The sequence below is a fragment of the Numenius arquata genome, chromosome 24 (assembly GCF_964106895.1).
Source record: "Numenius arquata chromosome 24, bNumArq3.hap1.1, whole genome shotgun sequence".
NCBI classification, from domain to species: Eukaryota; Metazoa; Chordata; class Aves; order Charadriiformes; family Scolopacidae; genus Numenius; species Numenius arquata.
This window is the reverse complement of record NC_133599.1, coordinates 4,139,408-4,166,226: the sequence shown is the minus strand read 5'-3', so window position 1 is coordinate 4,166,226 and position 26,819 is coordinate 4,139,408. Positions and strand designations below refer to the sequence as shown.

General features: G+C 48.7%; 2 protein-coding genes across 3 annotated transcripts; both read left to right on the top strand.

Annotated features, from left to right (window-relative positions):
• The first annotated feature begins 700 nt into the window (after positions 1-700).
• MLN (motilin) lies at positions 701-8,174 on the top strand. Its single transcript, XM_074163533.1, has 5 exons — positions 701-727; positions 4,412-4,537; positions 5,703-5,825; positions 7,240-7,348; positions 8,167-8,174. Exons 2-5 carry the CDS (start codon positions 4,418-4,420, stop codon positions 8,172-8,174), a joined length of 360 nt encoding a protein of 119 aa, XP_074019634.1. The 5' UTR covers positions 701-727; positions 4,412-4,417.
• Positions 8,175-13,712: 5,538 nt separating this feature from the next.
• LEMD2 (LEM domain nuclear envelope protein 2) lies at positions 13,713-25,333 on the top strand. 2 transcript variants are annotated; one of them, XM_074163355.1, is made up of 11 exons: positions 13,713-14,284; positions 14,366-14,506; positions 14,603-15,408; positions 16,705-16,745; positions 17,440-17,515; positions 18,797-18,873; positions 19,524-19,603; positions 21,959-22,104; positions 23,158-23,259; positions 23,351-23,453; positions 24,896-25,333. In XM_074163355.1, exons 1-11 carry the CDS (start codon positions 13,713-13,715, stop codon positions 25,044-25,046), a joined length of 2,295 nt encoding a protein of 764 aa, XP_074019456.1. In that variant the 3' UTR covers positions 25,047-25,333. The 2 variants fall into 2 exon arrangements, with proteins under 2 accessions (XP_074019456.1, XP_074019457.1); XM_074163356.1 differs by lacking the exon at positions 14,366-14,506 and having other exon boundaries at positions 13,713-13,965; positions 15,253-15,408.
• The last annotated feature ends 1,486 nt before the right edge of the window (positions 25,334-26,819 follow it).

Below are 26,819 nucleotides of genomic sequence, written 5' to 3'. Positions count from 1 at the left end.
GCACGGAGAGACTTGGAAGGAAAAGTACAGGACATGGAGACAAATGCTCGGTGTCGCTGGCACAGGGAGCTCATTTTCCCTTGATTCCTTGACATTGCAATTGATACATGGCTTAATGGGCTTTACTGCTGCTGCCAGGTTCCTGTTAAAATTACTCCCAATTATGGCAAACGTTTAACTTTAGGTATGAGCAGAACTGCGAGCAACTCCATTTTGTACATCATCTTTTTGTTAAGCTTCTAACCTCCGCTGCAATTCTGCTCCATAAAACAAGGAGAGTTTTGGGGAGGGCTGCAGATTGCAAATTGTTACGGGGACTGCAGCAGGACAGATTTTTTTTGCATTATAAAGCCGGGGAGTGAGATTTCCAGCTGCGATTTTCATTTTTATTTATTCTCGTTTTGCGTGGCCAACGGGGACATGCCAAAAGCTGCTTTTCTGGACTGAGCAAACCTAAAGCAAAAAAAAAAGTCCCTGTTGTTCCCACCCACGTGGGTGCTTCCGCTGAAGAACTTTTGGAGTCAGGTCCCTTATTTCAGTTCTCTGTTTCCTTTCCTTTTTGAGTACTCTTGCATAATTAAGAGGTGAACCTGGCAGACAGCATCCAGCTAATACAGATATGATTAATTTCCATCATCCCTTTTTATTTTTAAAGGTTGTCCTCTCCCATTGCAGAAGGCTTCATCGCAGATGGGTGGGAAACCTGCCAGGCGGCCACATTTTTGAGGTAAAAGGGGACGAGACATGGGAAAGTTTAGTGGTTTGAAAAAGTGACCTTTCTTGGTAATTAATTTGTCACTTCCCAACACCATCTGCTGACTTGTCAGCTGCATCCATCATAACCGTGCGAAAAACACTGGAAAAGTCAATTAAAATGGGAACTGGTGTCAAATGGGCTTTACGCAGATTCTTTAGCAAAGACTGGGGCAGGGCGGGGGGGAAACCCCACTCTCCTGTAATGTCCTTTTCATCGACACACATACACATGGTCCCAGGAAGAAAAACTATGTTGACCTCTCTGGAAGTTTTATAGCCAGGACCACTTCACTGCCCAGCAATAAGCTGCAGTAAACGCGCAGGGATCTGGGAAGCATCTTAATGACTGCCACGTTTTTTAAGGAAGGGTTGGGGCCCAAATTGAGCGTTATTGACTGTAGTGACAGCAGCAAGTCCCTTGTGAGGACCGACGTGCAGAACAGTGTGTACATATCCTATCGACTGGCTGCGATGGAGCTGGGTGAGAAAAGGCATTTTATGGGTTTGGGCAATAGCGATTGTCCCCTTGTCTCCAGCAAATAGTGCCAGTGCTTAGCTCTCAACCAGCCAGGCAGGAATGCCACTGCTCGCCCCTGCTACAACACCCCGTAAAGCCATTTGATGCAGGAGGATTTCATTGCTTCCCCAACTCATTTTTTCCTATTTCATCTCGCCTGGTTGCTCTCAGGTTTCCTTGTGCGCAGCCACCCGTCCAGGAGAAGCACCCTGGCCTGGTCCCAACCCCTCCAACATCAACCTGATGGTCTTGAAGAGGCCAAAGATGAGATCTTACAGAAGTCACTTGCTCTGTCTGCACCTCTTTTGTCCAGAGAGAGATGGCAGTGAACGGTTCTGTGTCCCTGAGGGGGATCGGTGTGTCCAGGTCTGTGTGATGCTCAGTTAGGGTGGTAGAGGGGGCCACTCAAAATGGACAGATAGATCCCCCGGCTGACTTTGATATCTCCCCACTTCTCTGCTCAGTTTATAAAGCTTTTTAGGTGCGAGATTTAGCATGTGTAGTTTTATTTATTATTTTAATATTTAGCTCTAGATCCTGCCAGGGGATTTATTACCTTAAATCTACAGTTTTCGTAATGCTCGTGGGTCAAACTTCATTCTGCATTATGCTTATTTTGCAGCAACATTGTTATTATTGTGATTTGTCCACATTATAGTAGAAATATAATTAAGACACAGGCATCATTTTATCACTGGTACACTCACATCAAAAATGCTTTATCCTGGAGGGCTCATGGGCTAAATAGACAAGCTGGGAGAGAGGAATTTTTCCATTTTATAGCTGAGGAAACTGAGGCAGAGATGCCCTGTCCAGCTGTGGGACCCACTGAGAATGGCTGCCAGCCTCAAACCTGGGGCGGGAGGAAAGGGCATCTTCCTGGAAACAAGAAACTTCTAAAAATCCAATGCAGATAACAGCGTTCCCTGCCTGGCAAACACGTTTCCACGCACGCCAGGTTCGTCAGCTCTGCTGGAAGTGTGGCCCCACGCAGGTAAACGATCATGCACTGGTGCCCCTACACATATATAAAGGGTGGGAAAACCAGTGCACTGGTGCCCCTACACATATATAAAGGGTGGGAAAACCAGCAGGAGCATCCGAGTGTGACCAGGAGCAAGAAGAGATCTGACCTCCAGCATACCGTGGCTGCGCTCCCAGGTAGGTGCTTGGTCTCCTTTGCAAGCTCAGTAAGGTGGGCACCTCATGGGTCCTCATCTCAGCACTGGTGTTACTGGCATGTCTTGGCTTCAGCCAGGAGAGCTCTGACAAGAAAGAGGAAACAAAATCGATGTTTAAACCAAGGGGAAAGGTGCTTTCTGCTCATCCCCCATCGTTAGAACATCAATTCTAGCAGCTCCTGCCTCCATGCCTGTTGTGAGCACCTAGCAGAGGTGCAGGGAGCCCCGGGTGCCCTCTGCACTCAGGGAGCTGCTTTGAAGAGACAGAAAACGAGTCACAGACAGTTCCTATTGACAGTAACGATCTGATTTTTCTTTTTGGAAGACAGCTCGGCAGATAAATGCACTGTCTTGTCGCTGTGCTCACACCAGTACCAGGTGGATGTTCACCCCTCCTGCCCCCAGATTGGCATTTCACCCCATTTTACGCAGTTATAAGCAGAGCTGGGAACTGCTGCACCCAGCCCCATGCGACCACGGTACTTTGTTGTGCTGATGCTGAACTTGGGATCCTCCGGCTTTGTGCTTTCTCTTTCTAGCTGGGAAGCAAATTCGCTAACAACAAAGTACATATCTGCTTGGAGAGGCATTGAACTAGAGATCTCGGGTCTGAAAGACATGTCCTGCTTACAAAATAAGGAAGGGACATTCAGAAATGACATTTTTTGACTGGAGTAATGTCTGAGGGTGTTTCTCCAGGGGAAGAGGGAGTGAATCAATTCACAAAGGGATAGTCAATAAGAGATGAAGGAGGTGGCTGGGTTTATTTCCTTGTATATGGCAGTATTTTATTGTGGTGGCAGAATAAATGAAAAGGCAAGAAAGACTGATGCTACTCAGATAATGCCATGTTATCAGCACATCTGCATATCAACACGTTGTTATTACAAGGGGAGAGCCTGAGAAATCCTCTTTTGATCACTGCAGCAAACAGAACCTCTCACTGGGTCACAGCTGATAGCTTTGATGGCCCAGCCTGGGTGGGCAGGGAGGAGATGGCACCGGTGCTGCCCTAAGCAGTGCCAAGGGAGAGGAGAGGGGCTACAGCCACCGTCAGCCCTCCCCTGGCCTGGAACAGCAGAGGGATGTGACTGGCAAGTGCTGCAGAAGGGAATATTTATTAACTTCCACTGGCCTTCGGTTCAATACCAGCTGATATTTATGGGAAATCTAATTTAGGGGTCAAATTTGACCTAACAATGTCTTTTCAATAACATCCAAACTGAGAGGTTTCTGAAACTAATTAAGGATCAGGCTCCAATCAGGTAGAGTAGTTAAGCTGTGGGACCCGACTTCATTAAATTCGTCCAGAGAGAATATTTTAATATTTAAAGAGAACACTTAATGTTTACGTAAGTTCTCTTCTGACGTGAAGTCGCTGTTAAATCACTTCAGAAGGTAGTTTTTAAAGCCCTTTATACCAGGCTTTTATGGAGCCAGGCTGGCAAATGCCCTTCCCAGCTCTCTTGGACCCAGTGAGGCTTATTAAAAGATTCTGTCCATCAATGCAGGTTTTCAAGAGCGAGGAATATGAAAACAAAATTTTACAAAACAGCTGTCTTAAGGCTTTTTCTCTCTTACAGCATCACTCTGTCTCCCTTGCTGTCAGTGGGATTGATGGGAGCATTTTGCTCTGGATGTGTGCGGGTCTTAAACCAGTACAGCTGGAGGGCTAAAGCTTGCAGAACAGAGGGAGTCTTTAACAGTACTGAAGGGCTGGGCTTGAAGTCCCTGGAGATATTGCTCAAGAACAAATCTGTTTACAGAAAAAAGTTTGAGAGAAGAATTGTCAGTCAAGACACTTCTATTCTGAGCTCAGGAGCAACTGGAAGAGTAAATATACCTCTAGTTAGCTGGTGGATAAATTAGATTGCAGCTGATCAAAAGCCAAAGGGATTTCTTGTCACTCGGCCCCTCTCCACTATCACCCTGGTATCTTCTTTCCTGTGTCATTCAGACTCTCATGATGGTTTCAAAGAAGGTGGTGGCCAGTTTGCTCTTGGTGTACGTGGTGTCAATGCTGGCTGAGCAGACCGAAGGCTTCGTGCCCTTTTTCACCCAGAGCGACTTCCGGAAGATGCAGGTAACCCCAAGAAACGTACTGCATGGGCTGGAGCCCTGAATTAACCAGGAAAGGTGTTTCTTCCTCCCTAATCCCCCAAGCTCTGCCAGTGCATGCCGTGCCACTGTCATCCCTGTCATCTGCTCCTTCTGTTCAAACAGATACTGGCAGTCTCCCACTCGTCCCAAAGTTACAGGCTATGGGAGATGGCAGAGACAACTTTTAAGATATGAAACTATAAAGGAAGAGCCTGGACTCCTTTCCATAAGAACTAAAAGGCCCATGTGGGTTATTGTGGGTTATCATCTGCAGCCAGCAGGGCTCGGGTTTCTTTCCTCCCTGCTCGTGGCTGTAATTTTCATAGAGAAGCTGCAGCCTCCCATCACCACACTGATGGGTCTTTTTGTTGTAACAAATAATTAACCATCCTCCAGATGGTTGTCACCTCTGGGATGTGCAGAGAGGAGAATGTTTTTTTTCTTTTGATGTGAAACTAATACTGTTGAAAGGTGTCAGGCAGGCAGCCTCAGAGACTGCGTCTTCTTAAACGCAGCCGAAGCGAGCTTCCCCCGCACGACACAACCCATTGATACTGAGGAAAAACCTTGTTTCCAACATCTATCCACTTGCTGGATAGCAATTGCTTTTTGTGGGGAGCACAATCATCCTTCAGCCTCGTTGAGGAAGATGATAGGGACCCACGCACAGTCCCCAGATTGATTGCTCATACATCACGACCCTCGTAGCTACGTGCCTGCTTGTGATTGAGGGTCTTCTAGATGTACATGGGTGAAATCAGTCTTCCAAAGGCTGCCTCTCCTCCTCTGAGCACACACTCAAACCGAAGCAAGAATTACAGTCCCCAAGGTGATGCTGGCCACAGCTCATGGGTCCCTTCCCAGTGAGCTGTGGCCCTGGGGGGGTCCCTTCCCAGTGAGCTGTGGCCCTGGGGGGGTCCCTTCCCAGTGAGCTGTGGCCCTGGGGGGGTCCCTTCCCAGTGAGCTGTGGCCCTGGGGGAGGATGCCACGTTGGCTCCAGGCAACAGTGAGACCTCCAGTTTTGTGCCCAGCTCCGCAGGCTCCTGGCTGCTGGGCATCACGCACTGTTGATAGGGTGCAGAGCAGGTTTGGTACCCACACGATGCTGCGTCCCAGCACCACTGCCCTGTTTGCTCTGTGCTGTGAAGTTGCAGGAAAAGGAGAAGAACAAAGGAGGGCAGAAGAAATCCCTGACCTCGCTGCAGCAGCTGGAAGAGGAAGGTTTCTCTGAAGAATCTACTGCAGATGTCAACAAGGTCCAGACCATCCAGGTACGTTGAACCATGCGACTTGAAGGAGCCCGCGAGGACACACAAGGGGACAAATGGCCCAAGAGTCAGTCCACAGGGCCTGGCTATAGAAGAGTATTTGGTGATGCTATGTGAGAAGACAGTGGGTGTTATCAGGGAGCTCACAGTCGATATAAAGGAACACCATCCACCTCCTGCCAGGCAATGGAGTGAGGCTGCATCAGAGAAAAGTTTTACCTCCACCCGATAAATTATCTCGGGCACTCAGCATACTGGTCACCCCTCAGTCCCACCCGGCTTCTCCCTTAGTATGGGGAAGATGGAAACAACATGAGGTCTTTCTTTGCCCTTCAGTGACCACCAGCCAACTGCAAGGCAGGAACTTGTAGCTCTGCTTCAGCTCCAGGTTTAACTTGTCACTTTTTCACCCAGCCCCAGATTAGCCGCCCGGTGTCACCTCCAATCTCAAAGCCCTATGCACTGGCAAGCCCTTATTTGTAACTTGGGCCCATACAGCGGCACCCCCCTCAAAAGTCTGTATACAGAGCAGAAAATTGCCAATTTTAGGGATTTAAGTGCCAGTCTAAGCCCTCAAAGGCATGCTTACCTGGTTAGCCAAGTCTGAAAATTGTTCTTTTCCACTTGAATACAGGGAACAGTTTGCCCTGTCCGTGCAGCGGCTCCTGCAGTGAGCTGGGCCATTCTCTCCACCAGCAAAAGGAGCGTGTAGGTCCACCCCAAAACTGGGGGGGAGACCGAGTGGGACAGGCAGTGGGGCTACCCAGACTGGAATTTGGCCAAGACGCAGGTTAACGTGCAACTTACTCTCGCAAACGTGGTGCGCCAACAATCAATAATGGGATTTAAACAGCAAGGATTCACAGTTCAAAGCGTTAAATAACTGGCACATCCTGGTGTCTAACACTCCCCCGCTGCAACCACAAGCCCTCCTGTGCCTCCAGCCATGACCAGAACAACTCTATTTACTTTGGGTACATCTGAGGCACAGCTGGCTCAAATTCAGTCAGTTTGGAGGCAGGATGATGTCTCATCCTCAGCCTTTACCAAGGCAGGGTGCTTCACCGGCATCAGTAAAGCTGATGGCTTGAAGGGTCAAGGTGGGAGATAGTGGGGGATTATAAGGTTCAGAAATTATTCTCTTCTTTACAGTCTCTGTTTCCAGGAGGTACCTTTATCTGTGTTTCTGAGTCAGCCCGTAGATGATCCAATGCGTGAAAACTTTAGTACTCTGAGCAGCACAAGATCGCATTGACTTCAAAAATGTTGCTTTTCCCCATTATAAGGATCATCCCCTTCCCTTCAAATCAGCCCTACACCCTCTACTGACTTGAGCAAAGAGGGGTCAAAGCACCCCAACCTGCCTCCCTCTGTTCTCCTCAGCTTTTCCTTCTGACTTTTCCGGCTTCCTCCACAGCTAGCTGTTCCTGTCAGAGCTGGGATGTGTCTCACCCCAAGGCAGCTGGAAAAATACCAAGATGTCCTGGAGAAACTGCTAGCAGAGATGTTACAGGACACCCCAGACGGTACTGTCAGGAGGTTGATTTCTGCCTTGGGAATTCTGCCTTTCCCTCCTCTCACCAGCTCATCATCACGAGATATTTATATTCCTCAGAAGGGCTTTTGTGTCATGTTTGCTCACTTTATGGAGTCCTCAAATACCCCACCCGCTCTCATGCACACGCTCTTCTTCTGGGAAGGTTATTCACTCTCTTAGGGTGCTGTCTGTGCCCTAGAGCTGATATTGATTGTTAGCAGCATTGCAACACTTCCCCGCAGCTCCCCTTGGCTCTGCTTCCCACTTCCCTACTCCTCCTCCCCAAAAGTCCTCAATCTTCAGGGTGCGATTTCCAACGGAGCTTATAACACAAGCTACACCTGGGAGGCAGCTCAGCACCTGCAGTCAGAGCCGAACCCCTCACTCCTTGCGCGGGGGCTTACAACTAATGCTTAATTACACTTAGAATTAGCTGCAATCCGAGGTGTTGAGCGCTAACGAATCCAGCCCTGGGCTTTGCTTTTAGTGGATGGGAATTGCAAAAAGAAAATATCCAGGGGCGGGATGTGACGCAGCTATTCCTGCCTGCAGACTTGAGGGGTGGTGCAATGGGTTTCACTAGTGTTATGTCTGGACGCTTTGTTTTATCTGGGCTAAAATGTCCCCCAAAAAGTGGGTGCCCTCTATCCCTGTGGGATTTGTTACTCTGCTTTGGCTGTGCTGATTTCAGTTTGCCTTCTAGCTTTTTAGATGGGGAGCTGAGGAGGAGGAAACAATATATAAAGCCTAGGGAAGACTGAATGACAAATTTAAGGACACTTGTTCTTTCCTCTCTTTTCTTTTTAGCTGACTGATATCTGCAGAATCAGAAGAGAAAGCGATGTAGCTTGCCGAAGCTAAAAGACTCCACTTATGTAAACGAAATCTGTAAAAGAGATTAACGAAATCTGAGGTGAGATAATAAAATGCGCAGCATAATTAAATGGAGGATTTGTGCCTTCTTTTCTGCGTGCCTCTCAGCCAGATGGCAAGCAGCAAGTGTGGGAAAGCAGAGAGGGAGGGAGGGTTTCCAGTTCTAGAGAACATCCCCGTCCTTCTGAGAAGTGCAAAGCATGTTGCAAAGCCTGGGTAATTAATCTTTGTGGGCTAATAAATTCGAGCCCTCCCTTTTGGCAAGGAGGGAAACCGAGGCAAGTATTTACCGTATCTCCTAGCCAAACTGGTGACACAAGGGTAGGATGAGGAGTGTTGGGTGGGGGACCTGGGCATCCCCACAGGGCTCCCCGCTCTGGACGCGGGAGGGCACTCTCTGCCATGCTGCTGGGAGAGAGCAGGAGCCCTGATTTGCAGTTCCTACCTGTGCTCTCAACCCCCTCTTACTCACCCAGGCGATATAAATCTAAAGAACACTGTGAGGAACACCTCACCCCACGGCTATGATGCGAACAGGCACAGCGTGTGTGAAACCATGCAGAGCTCTGGCCTCAGTTCTGCCTCTCAAACAAACCCAGAGGTGAAATCCTAATTCCACTTGAACATATCACTCTCCATTTACATACCTTTGGCTTATTTTAGAGCTGCTCCTCTATACTGACAGCAGGAAATCCAACATATGTAAAGTAAGGATGGGTGAGACCAATGGTATGTATGTGAATATATCCAATTTCAATCCAATTTTATCCTCCCAACCTAACACAAGTTCTGTTCTCGCTGTGGTTCATTTAAATAACTGTGTTTGTGCTAGAACAACACTCCCTGGTACGTTCTCTGCTGCAAGCCATCCCTTAAGAGAAAAGAAATCTCCCAATGTATAATGCAACATCCAGCATGGAGTGGATTCCAGCTTTAACATTTGATTCAAAGGCACATTCCCAGTCCAGGGACTGATCAGCTCAGCATAACTCAAAGTTTGCAGGCATTATTGCTGAGGCAGGTTGAGCTATGAAATCACTATAAATGAGTCTGAGCGGGAGGAAGATAGAAAATAATACATTCCATTAGGCTGAGAGTGAAATCAGCTGCATGTATTGCTGGGCTATAGGAGCTCAGGCAGCGCAAATCAGTCTGTGGTGGAGTGATACCCATGGAAGATCTGGCGTGGAAATCATGGGAGGAGCTGCACCACGTTCACACCAGTGTCCAGCGAGATCAGAGACTGTTTGCTTCAAAGGGGGCACGTTGACTTGTCACTTCTGAAAGACCCAAACATTTAGCCCAGGTTTAATTTTTCCCTGCCACAGGAGAACAAGGAGAATTTCCCCTTTAGGGACAAACTGCTCCTAAAAGCCCTACTTACATGCTCTCCAGCACGTCCTTTTGCCCAGCTCTTTCACTCAAGCGGTTTCCCAGGCTGGCAGCTCCCCTGTGCTATCTAGGAAGGAAAGTTTCCCAGTGACAGCAGGAAAGAAAGTCAACGTGAGCCTCTTGGATTTGATTCCTGGACCATTTCCCACCACAGTGATGGTGGGGCCGATGCTGCAGAGACTTCCATGAGGAGATCCACCAATGTGACTTTGCAGGGATATCTCCCTCTACTCTTACATTTCGATCCAGACAAGCTGTAACAGCAAAGGGCTGCTTTTACCATGGCCATTGGTTCTGCCAACAGCTCTTCCCAGTTGACCCAGCTATAAATGAGCTCAGGGATGTATGGTTGGTTGTGACAGTTAACTGTCTTGCCCTGCAGCAACAACTGTGCAGTCCAAACAGGCCCCCAAACAAGGGGCCCTTCAGCTTTTGGAAGTAAATTCCTTTCAGCCTTGGGAGTTTGAGTAGTGGGAAAGAAGCAGATATTCTTCTGCTGGAAGGAGAAGATGGATGGAGCCCAACCATCCTCCCAGGCAGGACTCCTGCTGTCAGGGCTGTATGTCTTGTTAAGAAGCAAAATGGTCTCCAAGTTACAGGACAGATCTGTGTCCTCAGTGCCCTGGAAGGCTGCTTTGGCAGCCACCAGCACCAAAGTCCATGCCCACAAGCAGGCAGGAAGATCTTGCTGCTCCAAAAACTGAACAAGAGTTTTGTGGCAGGATGAGCAGATGAATAGTTGGGGGAAAGAGGCAGGGAAAGGAGGAGAAGGAAGAGAGAAAAGACTGAAACCGGCACTGACTTTCTAACCTAATAAGAAGCTCGTCAGGCTGAGGACATGACATGCAATCGGGAGGATGAGAAGCGGTGTTCTTGGGTCACACCTGTGCCGCGGCTGTGAGTGACAGGGTGTTGCATTGGCGCAGTCGGCTCCCGAGTATGGTTTGACACTTCCCCTGGTGACATATGCAGGACTGTCGTCCAAATGCTATGGGATACGCAGAGATGGGGGTGGGATGGTGGGGTTTTTTTTCAGCAGCGCCTCATTCAGGGGTGAGAAGGGTTCAGCTGCTGCCCGTGCTTTTTGGGGTGCAGCGTGGTCCCCTCTCCAGGCACCTTGTGAAGATGGCGCGGATCTATTTCTACCCCTCGGTGTACAGCAGTCCCATCTTGATGCTTCAAGAGGAGAAGCAGACGGCACGGCACGCCTGCTCTTCCCATTCCAGAGCTGAGTCACTGCCAGGCAGTCCTAAGGCAGCTTCTGGGCGAGCAGGGAAGGTGGAGGCTGTCCCCTCCTTGCCGTCCCATCTTCCCACATCCCGCTCAGCAGATTTAGAGCCAAGATATTCAAGAGCTGCACCGTGGGCTGGGAAACTGGCTTTTCACAGCCCAGCGTCTCTGAGCATGGCAGCCCATCTGCAGCATCCATGGGCTTGTGCTCGTCCCGGCAGCCTGTGCTGCTGCCCAGAGCCGTGGGGATGGCAAAAGGGTTCCACAATCAGAAAAAACACCATCAGCCTCATCATTGGCATTGTGAGCAGGGTGACAGGAGCAAATAGGGGCTTGTCCATGGGGATATAGGCTCTGAGAGACAGAGGGCTGTCTTCTCCTGCTGCTTCCATGGTGTTACCAAAGGCAGGCCTCTGCTTTGTTTATAACCACATGCTAACCAAAATGAGTTAATTACTGAGCTTCTTACTGTGTGAGAAAATAGTTAGACACTGAGCTGATAGCGATAAGGAGGGGATAACAAGAAGTAGTTAATCACTTCAAGGGTCTTTCATATGTCAAAGTATGTCCTCCTGTACCAATTAGGACACAGCAGTGGCTACTTCAAGGAACATCCTTATCATCCTCAAGAAATTGGCAAACTTACAGTAAATTGTTACTGTCCTGAGATGACTCAATACCTTAAAAGGATAATGTGAGGAAGGGTACCCCTAACCAAACGACCACCGAGGAACTCAACACTTGTGCAGAAGTGTTTTGCTGACACTGTGAAATTTAATATGCGTGTGCAAAAGGGCTATTTGGCCATCCTAATGAATATATAAGCCTAGATGGAGTTACATATTAGGTAGGTGGAATAAAGAGAATCTTTTGTGTATAAATAATGGGTGAACGTCACCAGCAAGGTGTGCTAGATTTGTGGATTTCCACCTAGCACCCAACATCGAATAAAGCAGTATCTCCTCTCTAAACTGCTTCTGGTTTCGAGAGCTTCTGTTTCAGGTAACACAGATACCTTCCAGGGAAGACAGGGATGCTCCCGAGGGTTGTCTTGCCAAGGAGGAAAGGAGAGGGGCTGTGGATTTCTCTCTGCAAAGAAGAGGCATCTGTTCCTGCTGAGCATCGGCACCGCCAACCTCCCTTCTGCCAAGGAATCGCAGTTTTTCCCCATGCTTCCCATTCTCCAACACCACTCCCGTATTCTCCACTCTGCAGGTCATGCAATGAGGCTGCTGGGCCAAACTCTGTCTGGGTGTAACTTCCCTGACAGCCAGAAACACAAGAAGATGAAGGGTTGGGTGTTGGTTTTTGGGTTGTGGTTTTTTTTTTTTGGTTGCTTTTGTGCTTTTTCTCCAAAGCAAGAGGAGTTCACTGAATTCACGAGCTCGTACCAGCTCAGGTTTAGATGCCAGCACACAGCTGCACGTCTAGGCAGAGCTTCTCCAAACCGAAAGCTGGGAGCTTCCAAAAACTGTGTACGAAGAGCATATTCTAATTCTATATTTACATTAGACACCGCTCCAATTTATTAGCCGTCAGTTGTGCTTTCCAGTTAGTGAGCAGGGGAGGCTCGGCTTAGCACGTTCACACTTCCCATCGGAACTGAGTGTGCTCTTTTAAGGGGCTCCCCGGCCTCTCCTAAGCGTGGATTTGTTGTTGCCAACCAGATTAACGAACCTCAGTGCCTTGTTGCCGCTTTCTTGCATAAATCAGGCGGAACGAGGCGAGCTTCGCCTGATGCCCTAAACATGAAGGGCACGGCAGTGAAAGGGGTATCCCTAAAGAAGTTTTTACGTCGAAAAGGCACAGTTTAACCTCTCCAGCCTCACGGCAGCAAGGGGATGGGGGTCCATGCTGAGCTCTCTCGGACCGCCCCCCCCCAGCTCCCACTGGCTGCAGGTCCCGTTCCCGAGGGACCACCGAGTTTCCACCGCTCTGGTATCGTACGTCCATCATAAAAACAGCGATGCGCAGACAGCCTGCACACATTCATCACTACTTTTTCATTATCTTTAATTAAATTCCAATATTACGCCACAGTATTTCAGCCACTTTCATTACTTTCTTTACAGGCGGCGGCAGGAAAAAGCAATTACTGTACATCACTGCCTTGCCAAAATAAATTTTCAAGTCGACGCTTGGTTTTGCTTTTTTAGGCTGCAAAGTATGCAAGGAACCTCCTTCCCCGGCAAATATCCCGAGGACCCAGATCCCGATCCTGCCGAAAGCGGTGGCAAAGCTCCAGCCTGCTTGATGGGTGCCAGTTCAACGACTGGAACTTGGCAGCGATGAGAGGGATGAGGAAAAAGTGTGCGTGGGGGGGGGGGTGGCAGGTGGCTGGGAAAGCCACTTCTTTCTCCTCATAAATGTCCCTAAAAGTAGCAAAACATCCGTGTAGTTTGGTCGGAGTGAGATGAGAGTTGCTCAAGCCTCCTGCTTGCTCCTAGAAAGGTCCTCCAGAGTGATGGGGCGGTGATATTGGCCGGCCCAGATGTTGAGGCAGCTTTTGCCCTTCGCTCTATCCATTTTTTTCCCCGCTTTCCTCTCTCCTGAGATGAACAGCAGCTCCCACCATTTGCCACTCTGAGAGGGTCCCTGACCTCCCCAACATGGCGGAACCAGCGACCCTGCCTCCACAGGAGAGGTATGCGGGGAGCCGCGCTTTCCTCGACCTTCTCAATATGGCGCTCATTCCCCGCCTCCCTTAACAACATGGCGCCGCGGAGGGCGCGGAATGGGGAAGCCCTTCTCAAGATGGCCGCCCGAGCGGGACGGCACCGCCGGTCCCTCCTAAGATGGCGGCGGCGTTTCCTACTGACAGAACACTTCCGGCGGGGCCTGGTGTCAGCGCCGCGGCCATGGCGGAGCTGACAGACGCGGAGCTTCGGAAGGAGCTGGTGGCGCTGGGCTACCGGCCGGGCCCCATCACCGCCACCACCCGCAAGGTCTACGTGAAGAAGCTGGGCTGCCTGCGGGCTGAGGTGGCGGCGGCCAGGCGCAGAGGCCCCGCTACACCACCCAGCCCGGCCCGCCCCTCCGCTAGGCCGCAGCAGGCCTCGCCCTCGCGGCCGCGCTCCGGCTACAACCCCGCCGTCGGGGCCGCCCACGACAGTGAGGAGGAGGATGAGGAGGAGGAAGAGGAGGAAGAAGAAGAAGAAGGGGGGCAACAGCCCGCGTCCCGCTGGGGGACGTCTGGGAAGGGTGGCGGCCTGGCCTGGGGGGACTCCCGGGGGTCCCCACCGGGCCGGGGCGGAGGGCTCGGCCTCGGGGCTGAGGGAGGCCTGTCCCGGGACAGCTTCGGGGGGCTGAGCTCCTCGGCGCAGTGGGGGGCTTCTGTAGAGAGAAGTGGGGGTGCCAGGGCTGGGCTGGGGGGGTATGAGGGGCTGAGCTCCCCCTCCCCGTGGGACACGTCCATACAGAGAAGTGGGGGGCTTGGGGCGGGGCTGGGGTCATCCCTGGATGGGCTTGGGGGGCTGAGCTCCCCTTCCCCGTGGGGCACATCCGCAGAGAGGAGTGGGGGGCTTGGGGCTGGGTCAAAGCCATCCCTGGATAGGTCTGGGGGGCTGAGCTCCACATCCCACTGGGAGATGTCGGAGGAGAGGAGCAGGGGGCTCAACACCGGGCGGGGGGCGTCCCTGGATGGGTTTCAGGGGCCAAGCACCACGTCCCAGTGGAGCACGTTTACAGAGAGAAGTGAGGAGCTCGGCGCTGGGTCAGAGCCATCCCTAGATGGGTTTCGGGGCTCAAGCTCCTCCGCCTCGCAGTGGGGCACGTCAGCAGAGAGGAGCGGGGGGCTCGGCACGGGGTTGAGGGCAACCCTGGACAGGTTTCGGGGGTCCAGTGCCACATCCCAGTGGAGCACGACTGCAGAGAGAAGTGGGGGGCTTGGCATCAGAACTGGTTCGGGGACATCCCTGGATGGGGTTGGGGGTTTGAGCTCCACATCCTCCTGGGGTACTTCCACAGGCAGGAGCGGGGGGCTCAGCTCCAAACCCCTTTCCAGTGATGACATTGGGGGGCTGAAGCCCAGGAGCCATTGGGGCACATCAGGAGGAGGAATTGGGGGGCAGAGCTCCCGAGCTCAGTGGGAGACAGCAGGGGAAAGGAAAGGGTTCTCCTCCAACAGTGCGTGGAGGCGGGAAAGCGAGGTGACACCTGGCACCCACTGGGGCACCTCGGCGGGACCTGGGGGGTTGAGTCACCAGTTTGGGAGAGGGAAAGAGGATTTGGCTTCCAGCGTTCGGAAGGAGGCGGACAGGGAGCTGAACCCCAGCAGTCGGGGAGGGGGGTTGATCCGGCGCTTCCCATGGAGGGCTACGAGCGATGCAGGGCTGGCTTCGGGGAGCCGGTGGGGAGCAGGACAGGGAATAACCTCCCGAGCCCCCTTGTTGCGGTCAGCCCCGAAGCAGCAGATGGAAGGAAAGGGCAAAGGCCTCGAATACTACTTCTCCCAGTTCCTTTGCCTCGCCAGCTTTGTGCTGCTGATGATCTTTCTGGGCATCCTCATGGTGAAGATGATCGGCTCAGGCTGGCTTGACAAGAGAGAGGAGAACTGTACGTGTGCTGGTTTAATCCTGTTTTTAAACTGTATTCACCTTTCTTTTCTGCCTTTATTACTTCCATCGCCTTCGCATTTATCATACTCATTGCCGTAACCTGACATCTCTGCTTCTGTCCCCGTTTCCATCTCCCCTTGCCCATGGGAAACCTTGTCACTCGGGGAAAGTAAGTCAAGTGTGTGCTTTTTTGCAAACAAGTTTGGCCTTCGGTTCTTCAGGACCATGGGTTTTATGGAGACTGACATTCCTGCCAAGGCCAAGGATGTATTTTATGATTGTCTGTTGTGTAACATATTGTCTGTGTAATTGCCCGTTGAGTGTTTTTAATGTTAGTCTCTGCAAAGCACAGCCCTTCCTGGCCTTTATCCTGCCCTCGTGAGAAGTGCAGCGGTGGAATGGGTACTTGGGCACTAAAAGTGTGGCAGGGCTTCGATGAGAAACAAAAAGGGGCTTCCCCCATCGCTCGGTTTTTAAAGTAGAGTTTCCCAGCTAGAGCAGATGGAAATCATTGTCATTTCATGGCTTTGATCTGAAAGAAGAAGGGATTTGGGGTGTGGCTGGGAAGGTGCGAGTCCCGAAACTCGACGCTCTGTGCCTGTAGGTGTGTGTGTGCTTAGCATGGGCTGGGAGAGCTGTTTCCTGCTTAGTCAGAATAAAACTGTCCAATGTCAGTGAATTTCTGATGTGCCCTTTACAACTTTGGTAGATGTTTTGAAACCTGAGGTATTTTAAACGAAGAATTCTTTAAACTCCCAGGTAGTTTGATTGGTGGAAAGTACTGTGTGGTGGACCAGGGCCGGTGTACATCCAGTTGTGGGGGCGGGAGGGAGATGCTTAAACCAGAGGCCGTAATCTGCAGGGCTAACAGCTCCAACTGAAATAAATCCTCTGCTTTTGCCTTGAGGAGGCTTGATTTAAATCGCTGTTATCACCCTGATATTTCAGGTGACCGTGACGTTCAGCGAACGGCAGTACTAGATTGTAAAAGATCAGTGTGAAGCGGTGGGTCGTGGAGGAACATGAAACGTCTACTTAAAAGGAGCTATTAGAACAGTCAGACCTCAGTTTTTACTTTCCAGCTGAACAGGATTCATCATTTGCACCCGTTTTATTTGTTTTGCGGCGCTTTGAATGCGCTATTTGCATAGCAAGGTGCTGTGTGTAGGTTGAGATTAAGAAGAGCAGAATCAGGCTTGAAAGTAGAGCCTTTTTAAAAAAAAAGATAATTACGTTCTTGATCAAAGCTCTTGTTTTGCAGCCAGTTAACTTGCCCTCCCCTTCTCTCCCATAGTTAATCTCCTGCCTGTGGATTGTGACAAAAGAACGGATGATGTAAGCATATATTTATTTATCTTCCAAGTATTGTGGGTAGGGGATTCTTACAGAAGAGTAATTATTCTAGGTAACTTCCACCAATATCAGTATCATGTAAAATTATTAATTCTATCCTTTTACAGAAAAATTGTGATTTTGATGAGTTGGAATTAATGGGCCAGATTAAATTAGGGCTGGATATGAGACTCCGAAAGATAAAAATTTAAATTCCCAATTATGTGAATCAATTTCTTTAATAGTTGTAGCAGAAGTGATATTGGTTTGCAGTAAAGCTGTGTTCAGCTTCAACAATGCAAGATTTAATCCCCAGAACTACACCGTAAAGTGTTGTACAGCCCCGTGCCTTTTATCATAATGTATTATTAGGAGAGAGGAAATTTCCTATTGGATTCAGAGTTACAGCCTCCTGTGATGTTCTGGAGGCAGAGAATCGATGTGCGATGGGTCAGATTGGATATCTTGGCTGTGACCTGGGGGATTTGGTGACACTTTTGGAAGCTGCACTGGCTCACTTTGGACTCAGACTCAGAAACTGTAGATCTTTGCTGCGGGAGTGTTTAATTTGAGCTAGAGGTGCATGACTGAGCCAAACCCCCACTGCTGGTATTTTATTTGGGTTTTTTTAGCTAATCTCACCACTGTCCCGTTGCTGCTGGTCTGTTCATGTTTGTTACCTGTTTCTGACTTTCAGTTCTGTCAAGCTAAACAGAAGGACGCGATAATGAACGTGCTGCACGAGTTGTATAACTACTTGTCTGTACAAGCTGGTAAGTTCCAATTGTCATTATAAACCACTTAGGAGCGTTCAACAAACTGCCTCTGCCAACTGTCTGGCCATTTTTAACCTCAGCTTGAAGAGAGGGGTTTATGGAACAGTCAGTTCCGTTTGAAGAGCTCTGAGTAAGTCAGGTAATAGAAAAATAGAAAAAGATGTGTTTATTTTTATTCTGAATAGTGCTTACCTAATGCACTTGTATCACCATGCTCTCGTGGAGTAGTCCTTATTTGCACTTGATATATTGGGAATTTGAGATAGAAATATTCAGCTTTATGGTTCTTTTCTACCAGCGTCTTGAAATTGTCTTCAGGACACTCAGAGCCAGTAAGTGTAAGCTGATGTGTTCTTACCAATAAAGTTAAAGCGACTGAAGAAATTGCCAGATTTCTGCTGAAATGTGGCAGCTGATGATGTGAGTGCTTCTCTTTTTCTCTCAGAACAGAGTAAGACGGGCTCTCTCGGCTGAGGAGCTAACCGAGCCCAGTAGTTCAGCCAGTCCCCGCTATCTATTAGCGAATCCAGTCCATAACCAGTATTTTGTGATGGAGAAGGCTGCTAGAAATTCAGTGGATGAGTAATAACTTGTTCAGCAAGATGTATAATAATCAATAAAAGCACTTAAGTTCCATTTTCTAGATTTCAGACCTCAATAAGACCGAATCCTTTAGATACTTAAGCTTCGCAGAATTTCTAAATCTTTTCAAATCAGATGTTGGCACCTGTGAAATTTCCACCAGTTTTATATAGTCTCTCAGCATATTTGTTTAGTCACCTTTGTGAAGCTGGATTTAGAAGATTTAGTTCCTCACCAGCCTTTCTCTGCCTGGGTAGAAGGTAGAGCTGTGATTTAGGCTCCTTAGAGGCATTTTCAATGCTGATCATTAACTCCAATGCCGCAGCCTTCGATACCTGATGGAAGGAGCCCCTCTGCAGGGCGTTAGGTCAGAGAGGTGGTTCCGTACTCTGCAAGGGGGAGAAATGGTAAATTTTTTCCCCCTCGTTGTATGTTGAGTAGCTCTCACTCTGAAGCGTGAGGTTTGATTGCCCTTATCCAAGCTCCGTGCAGTGGCTGAGCGTTTTATTAGTAGTCGCCATCGTATCTGCCTACAGTATAAATCTTACCTTGTAATCATTTTGCCCAGAGCTATAGCCGATTTGAAAGGCTGGCGTTTCCAGGCAGTTCACTGTATTTCTAAACTGTTTGAGTGGGTTTTTGGTTTTTTTTTCCAAAACATTATTTCTATTTGACTTTTTTTTTTTTTTTAACCAGGTAATTTTGAATGCGGAAACCCTGAAAATCTAAAAAGCAAATGCATTTGGGTTAGTGAAGCGAAGGATCACGTGGTGGTGAGTAGGCTGTGAACAGCTATTGTTATAACGTAGCGCTTAGTCTCTTATAAGGCAATAAATAATAGATACTAAAGCAATTCACCATCTGTTTTACTTCCTCATCCTGTTTTGATTCTTTCCCATATCTCTGGCTTCCCCTTTGGCCAGTCCTGTTCTCAGCAGTTCTTTTGGAAATAATCTTCTCCTACATCTCTGATTCAGCCCCTGTAAATCTAACTTAATGGTTTGTTGTTTCACCATAGTCATCTGTCTTCTGGAACCAGAAATTTCCCTGTATCGAGGGCTGGGCAGAAGAAGGATTTTTCTATACCCCAAAGTGTCAGAAGACAGACTGCTTTGATCTAGCATTCCATTTCTTTCATGGTAAACTGTCAGTAAGATTATGTTGTATTTAGTGGTTAGTCTTAACAGTCTGGGATAGTGTTATTTTACAGAGTGCTTCATGCATCATCTACCAGAGTCAGAAGACTTCAGTCCAGACAGACCTTCAGATTTAGTTCTCCTTCCTCCAGTTTGCAGAATTATGATTAGAATTGACCTAGAGACAGACCGTAGAGAGCGAATTCTCCCACTGCTGTAATGAAATAATGTTATTCAGTATTTTAAATGAATGGAGAACTAATCTTCTTATGGATTCTTTTGAACAGAATATAACTGGTACTTCCTCACAGAAGTTTGAAGCTGCCCTGCGCTGGATACTAAACAGTAACAAGGATTTAGGAATATGGTAAGTGGGAGCCCACTGTGTCAAAGTTCTGTTTCTCGGTGCTGGCTGATACGTGATTTGACATCCTCTGTGGTTTGCCCTAAAAGCTCCCGTACCTTGTTAAATTTCAGAAGATAATCTGGGATTGGCTTTGTCAGGGCTCGCTGGGCAAGCTTCCAACCGAAAAGTACAGCCCTGCAGCAAAAATTGGCAACTGAGCTCATTCCTTGGGAGGCTGTTTCCCAGCCTTTGCACTGGGGGACATTGCGTTCACGAACGCCCTGTCTTGCAGAGGCGGCGTAAATCTGAGGTCAGGGCTGCTTATGGCTATCACCAGTCGCCTTGCGCTTCCTGCAAGGTTTAGAAGTGGTGGTCCTGGTGTCCTACCACGGTTCTGTGGCTACAGCACGCTTGTTAAACTGGCCCATATACTCACTTTTCCCAAGATAACCTTTTTTTCAGCACTCCAGTAGTGTGTGGAGTTGTGCCCTTTGGTTTATTGGAGAGCAAAGCGCTCTCTTCAGTAGGTAACATCCCTCATGTTTTGGGATCCTTTGGAGCAAATTCCAATGAGGAGGAGGCCAAAATGGGTTGTTGAATGTTGTGTTTTCTTTCGTGTCAGTTGTCTTCCTGGCAGAACACACACTACCTGTTAAAATTAACAGTCTGACTATGTAGGGTGTTGGTCAGTCATTGGTGGGGCTTTTTTCTCTTGGGTTTCTTGGCTAGCAGTCTCTTCAGGACACAAGAAGTAGCAGAAATACTAGTGTTTTCAGGTGAAAAGATACAACATTCAGGCCATAACCTAATGAAAGACTTATCCAGAGTCTGCAGACATCATTATCTTCCTTCGGGAAGTGTGGGCTGCCTCCAGTCTGTGTTAACTCTGAAGTCTAACACTTGTTTGCATTTTAACATTGCTAAATGTATCTCTGATTAAATGAATTGTAACAGTAGTAAGGCTGGAGTTGGTGTGTGTAGCTTGTATGAATTCCCACTGCTCGATTTTTCTCTAAAAAGACTGTCTGCAGCTGCTGCTGGGATCTAAGGATCAGACAGCGTCTCCGGCGTCGATTACTGGTGTGTGGCAAATTCCCAGGACAAGGCAGAGTTTCCTTAGTGGGAGGTTTGGGATTTGTAGGTGGACTGGGATCCAGAGATTTCAAATTCATATTTTCCTACAGGAGCACTGCTCATGTCAGGAGCCGTGTGATACAATATACTCCCATATTTTTATTTTATTTTTTTTTATTTTCCTAATTAGCAACTCTGCCGGCTGTTCGCCGAATGGATCCCCTTTCACGACATCTGCATCGCATGCAGAATGAGCGTTCAGTGCACTTAAAAACCTGCGGGTGGCATTTTTAGCAAACCCTCCGTGAGATTGTTTTTTCTAGGTGCTAGTCTGAGAGGCAGAACCGAAAATGAGCTCTGCGCTGGGTGATTCTGCTGCATATTTTAAATATTTTCATGGAATTTGGATTGTAAATAAGACAGGGGGGTGGGAAACAACTGTGTGTCTCCAGCTACTGTGGAATCCGGTAACCAAATACAAGCTGTCAGCAGTTTGTGAGCTGTGCACTAGTAAATTGAGAAAACGTCTTTGTCTAATAGGTTATTCATTGCAAACATAGAATGAATTAGTAGCTTTAAAAAAAAATAAATAAAATCCCCTTTAGTCCAATTCCTCTGAATCTGATGGCTCTCACTTGGATTACTTGATGCCTGTTGGCTACAAGTATCTAATAAGGGAACCACATCGGCGTAGATCTGTATATAAAGAAGTGAGTTAAAGCGTGTCGGCTGGCACAGCAGGTGTGCAGAAGTGATTTTGCAGGAGGACGTGTTATCGATTTTGCCATGAATGCTTTCCGAGGGTGTGTCTGTTCTCACTGCAGATACAGTTGATGCATTGTCACTTTTCTAGCTAAACTGTTTATGCTCATCTGTACCCAGGAAAACAGTGCAACCTCCGCGGACATTCGCAGTCTCCCTCAACTGCTCTCTCTGCAATTGCTGACGAGTGACTCAGTAAACATTTCCATTTCTCTGTGCTGGGAGGTGGGAATCCAATTTAAAGTTTAATCTTCTGCACGCTGAGAGGTGCTGTCAAAGAGTCTGCAGAGGGAGACTTCAGTTTACCAGTGGGAGTTCCAGCCCTGCTGCCTTTTCTAAAGCCATATCCATTCCTTGCTAAGCAGCCAGTCCCAAAATGTTCTGGAAAGAGGAGCTGCGAGGATGGTGGTGTATTTTCTGCGTGGTGTGTGCAGAGCGAGTTACTGCATCCGCAGTCTGTTTGTTCTCCCTGTCTTGATTAAAGACTGCAGTTGGAGTGTCTGCTCTCTTCAGTGAAGCTTTTCTGCCTCTTTCCATCAGGTTGAAAGGCAGAGACCCTTCGGAACCGGTTACCAAAGTGGAGGATGTGTTCTGCCTCGAATCGGCCCATCCTCAGATGGGGCTCGGCTGCCGTTTCCGTCGGGCAGTGGTCACCGCCATTATGAACCTTTTCCTGTTTTTCTGGAGTAAGTCATCGGTGTTAGCAATCAGCTTTTCCCCTTCCTTGCTGTAGAGATGGACTTGCGCACGCGCACACATTCTCCCAGCCTTATGCAATTACTAATAGAGGTGGAATAAATCTGCTGATGAGTTAATTTCCAATTAACCTTTGTTCTGGCAGCAGAGGGAGACCTGTAGACCTGCTCTTGTGCTGTGAGTGCTTAACACTTCCTTTAAATCAGCGAGCTGATTAGCTCTCTGGGTATTCCTCAAGTACCCATTACTATGGTCTGCAAAGTAAGTGTGTTAACCTACCTAAAAGATTCGCTTTTTCTTTCTTTCTTTTCTTGCACTAAGCTGCAAAAGTCTTTCAGCCTCTTTAATAATGACTTGTAGCATTTCGGTGTTAGAGGTTTTATTGGAATAGTCTGTCATGCCCCAGCTGCGACAGAGGTCTTACTGGGTGAGGTGATAACGAGAGATGAGTGTTGACTAGAAGAGTTTATAATCTACCCAGACAAGGTGGGGGTGAAAGGGGATAGTTATGTTTATTGTAGAGACCGAGATACTAAAGTTAGCTCACGTTGTAACGGGGGCATTTGTCAACGCTAAACCTTCAATATAGATCTCCTGAATTTCAGGCTGGCGCTGCAGCCCCAGGCTTTATTTCCTTATCAAGCCACTATCTCCGGAGCAGTGGAGCTTGACAGTCTTCCTAAGTGATTATTGTGGGGGAGGCCTCTAGCAAAGAGATAGCTCTGGGACTTGGAGAATTGAAGCCCTGTGGTTGTGCTGAGGTTTCTGGTGGTGGGGGGGAAAGCTCCACGATGAGGCCTTACCACCACCTTTTCCCACATGCACATGGTCTTCTGCTGCAGGTGTTGTCGGTACCGAGGTTTTTGTGGGGCGCAGCTGCACTGATGATCAAAATGAATTGCTTGGATTCAGTTCCGAGCAGGCCTGGGTAGCAGGGAGTGAAAGCTGCCTCTGGGGAGAGGCAGTGTCAGAAATAAAACCGCTAGCATCCAGCAAGTACATGTCTGTCAGTTATTGAATTCCATTTGTTTTTATTCTCCTAGGTCTGATAACTCTTTGGGGGATCCTGATCTTCCTCAGGTATCGCTGGCGGAAGATGGAGGAAGAGGAACAAGCTATGTATGAAATGGTGAAGAAGATCATAGGTAGGATCCAGTAGCTGTGTAAATGCAAGTAGCCCTGTTCTTCCTGCTGCAATGTCAAGGTCTCTCACCATTTTGTCCTCCTGCCCTCCAGCTGTTGTCCAGGACCACTACAAGGAATGGGAACGCAATTTGGAACGTTACCCCTATGTCGGCATATTCCATGTTCGGGACAGCCTCATCCCTCCTCAAAGCAGGTGAGCTGGATTTTATTCATTCAGGAGGGCTCTCAGCCTGATGTTGTCCAGCTCAGCTAAAAACTGCCGTTACGGAGCAACGGACCGTGAGCAGACAATTGATGGGAAGCTGGACTGCGAGAAGAGTCTGTCTGGCCTTTCAGCTTATAAAAGATTTTGACATAACTCAGGCTGTGTCTTAACCTGCTGCAGATTAATGTGACAGTCCCAGGGCTGAGATTTTGTGCAGTCACACAGGTGTATTGTCATTGTTCTATCAAACAGTAATTGGATTTTGTTTTGCTTGGGCATGGAGCATCTGATTTTCTCTCTTTCATCTAATGTGTGTAGGATGCTGTCCTCTTTCTCAGCCATCATACCTTATTCTCCAGAGAGGTGCTGTGCTTTTCAAAGCAGATGTTCCCATGAGGTGAATAGGGATTGGGAGGCTTTTCTGAAGCAGTTGTGTATGTTGCTGCCTGGGAAGTTACCAGTTTGAGCTGGGCAGCTTTGAAAGGGAGATAGAATCATAGAATTGTTAGAGTTGGAAGGGACCTTAAAGCCCCTCTAGTCCCACCCCCTGCCCTGGGCAGGGACACCTCCCACCAGACCAAGTTGCTCCAAGCCCCCTCCAACCTGGCCTTGAACCCCTCCAGGGATGGGGCAGCCACAGCTTCTCTGGGCAACCTGGGCCAGGCTCTCACCACCCTCACAGCAAAGAGTTTCTTCCCCAGATCTCATTTCAATCTGCCCTCTTTCAATTTAAAACCATTACCCCATACAATGAGATGGCTGGTTTTGGTGCTTTTTAGAAAAGGAAGTGTGGTCGAGATAGTTGCTTCATAAACAGAGGGACCAGGGAGGGCTGCAGCTTGACTCTCGCTGGTTTTTGTGCCTCTTGCTCCATCTCTGCAGGAGAGTGTCATGTGTTTTGGTTAAACGGAGCTACTTTGTTCTCCTGTTGGCACAGAGTACTGTGTGCTGCAGAGTCTTAAACATCCTCACTCTTTATCAGTCACAAAACTCCTTTTCCTACTAGTGGTAATTTAAGCTGGTTTGAGCCCATTTCTGGGTGTGTGGTGCCCAGAATTACTAGACTCAAAGCTGGGGTGAACTTCAGTTTGTCCTCCGTGGTCTCAGAGATCTCTGTATGCAGGAAGGGTGAGGGCAATTTGCTAATCGAGTTCCTTTACAATAGGAATTGAGCTTGAAATTCAGCGCAGTCATCAATTACTGGTACTGACAGAGGGTCTTGTCTTCCCTGCCCCCCCAGGCAGGACCTGTGTTTTCATGCCCTGGCCTGAAATTGCTTCTAAACCAGAATTCTGGTTTAATCTCCTTTACTGTCTGCACAGGGGGAACAGGAGGCGGTCGCTTGATCAGCAGCCACAACTGCTGTAAGCAGGAAACCACAATGAGGATATGATTCTAATTTATTTTCTTTTTTGTGCTGTTTCTTGCAGAAAAAAAATGAAGCGGGTGTGGGAGAGAGCTGTGGACTTTCTGGCTTCGAATGAGTCACGGATTCAGACAGAGTCGCACAGAGTAGCAGGAGAGGATATGCTGGTGTGGAGATGGACTCAGCCTTCCTACGTCTCAGATTCAGAGCACTGAAGAGGAGCAGAAGTTGAGCAACTGTTGATATGGACCCTCTGCGAGGGGACGGTCCCTTCTCTGGTGGTGGGAAAGAGCAGGTCACGGGCCTGATCTCCCAGGGTTGGGGATTGCGCGTATCTGTTTGCTCTTCTTCCTGAAAAATCTTCACACACAAAAATTCAGGGCAATAATATTGGCTTGGAAAGAAGATGGGCTTGAGCTGGTGGGAAGCTAGAATTGCACCAAAGTCAGCCTTCCAGCAGGCAACTGGTGTCCATAGGCAAGCGAACCTAGAACAACGTTTTAAAAAGAAAAAAAGAAAATGCAGACCTAATATTGAGGGACTCGGGGGTCTCTCTGGCAAAGCTTGGGTATTTAAAATTTGACCTCAATTCTGGTGGCAACGCCTGTCAGGGAATGTGTTTCAGGAAGGTTAACATTTCCCATGGAAACTTTAGGGTGGCAGCTCAGATGCGTTTTGTTAGAATTCGTTTTTATCAGTACAAAGACAGTGATGAAAGCACTTGCTGCTTCCTGACGAGGCAGATGTTGGTGTCGGCTTCACCCTTATAAATGGGGAAGGGGCGGGGGGGGAAAGTCAGGTGAAGGTAGTCCTGGGGAGGGGGGGGGTGTGCAGTCTGATGTGCCTTGGTGGTTCGGGCTGGGTCGGGTGGGATGGACGAGCGGTTGTGACCCTGTTACGCTTTTCAAGTCTGCAGTCTGTGTGCTTTATGATTTCTGGGGGGCAGAAAGGGTGGGTGGGTGGGTTGGAATTTGGGTGGAAAATAAAGGATATAGGAAGCTTCTGAAAGCGCTTTCTTGTGGCTACAGCCAAAGGGGCTGCTTTGTGAGCTATTAAAGAGCAGCTTTGGAAAGGGTTTTGGGGCTTGAATGTACATGTTTATCCTGGGCAGCTGCAATGTGTGTGCTGTGTGTCGGAGCAGAGGTGTGCCACGCGTGGAGTGTCAGCACAGGGATGGCCAGCTCCGGGTTCCTGCAGCCTCACAAATGGGCACAAGGAGCAGCCATCGATCCTCTGTTCACGCTGCAGGCGTCGTATTCTGTATCTGTAATCATTTGGTTACTTAACTTTCTGTTTATGTCCAGCAAACGAGTGTTTGTTTCCAAGAAAAATAGCACCAGTTTGTGGCGGTTTAGGCTAAGCAGAGATACTGGTAATCCACTCTTCCCAATATTGTAAAACAGCTGGCCAGCTCACCGCTGGGATGGCGGGGACCAAATTAATTCCTGGTGTAAGCCAGTAAAAGCTGCAGCGTTGATTTGAACCCGTGTAAGCAGTGGATGTTGTTCTCCTCGGCATCACGGGTACGGTGTGAGCACTGGCCTTCATCTCCGAGGCTGGCGGCATGGAGAACAACTTCTCCAGGCTCTGGCTCAGCTTAAGACGGCTCCCGGAGCCCTGCTCCCCGCTTTGCAGCCTGGTGGTGCCACAGACAAGGTGGGGTCTTTGTGCCAGTCTCTGCACACCTCCTGCTGTGTCTCTGCTGGCTTTGGTGGGGTTTTCCACCTCCGAACCCCGCAGGCTGCCGGGGAAGGACAGCAGAGACATCAGCCAAAAGGAGTGGAAAGAGCAGATTTCTCCAGGAACAGAACACAGGAAGGTCTTTCCCATTAAAAATCCAGGGAAACACCCTGTGTGGAGTTGACTCTTACCCCATACGTTCTTTTTGGTTGCAAAGGGTGAGGTGTTTGAACAGGAGGAGACTCAACAGTTGTCTTCGAGACAATGACCAGCTTCTTCCTCTATTAATAAAATAGGGGATAACGCGA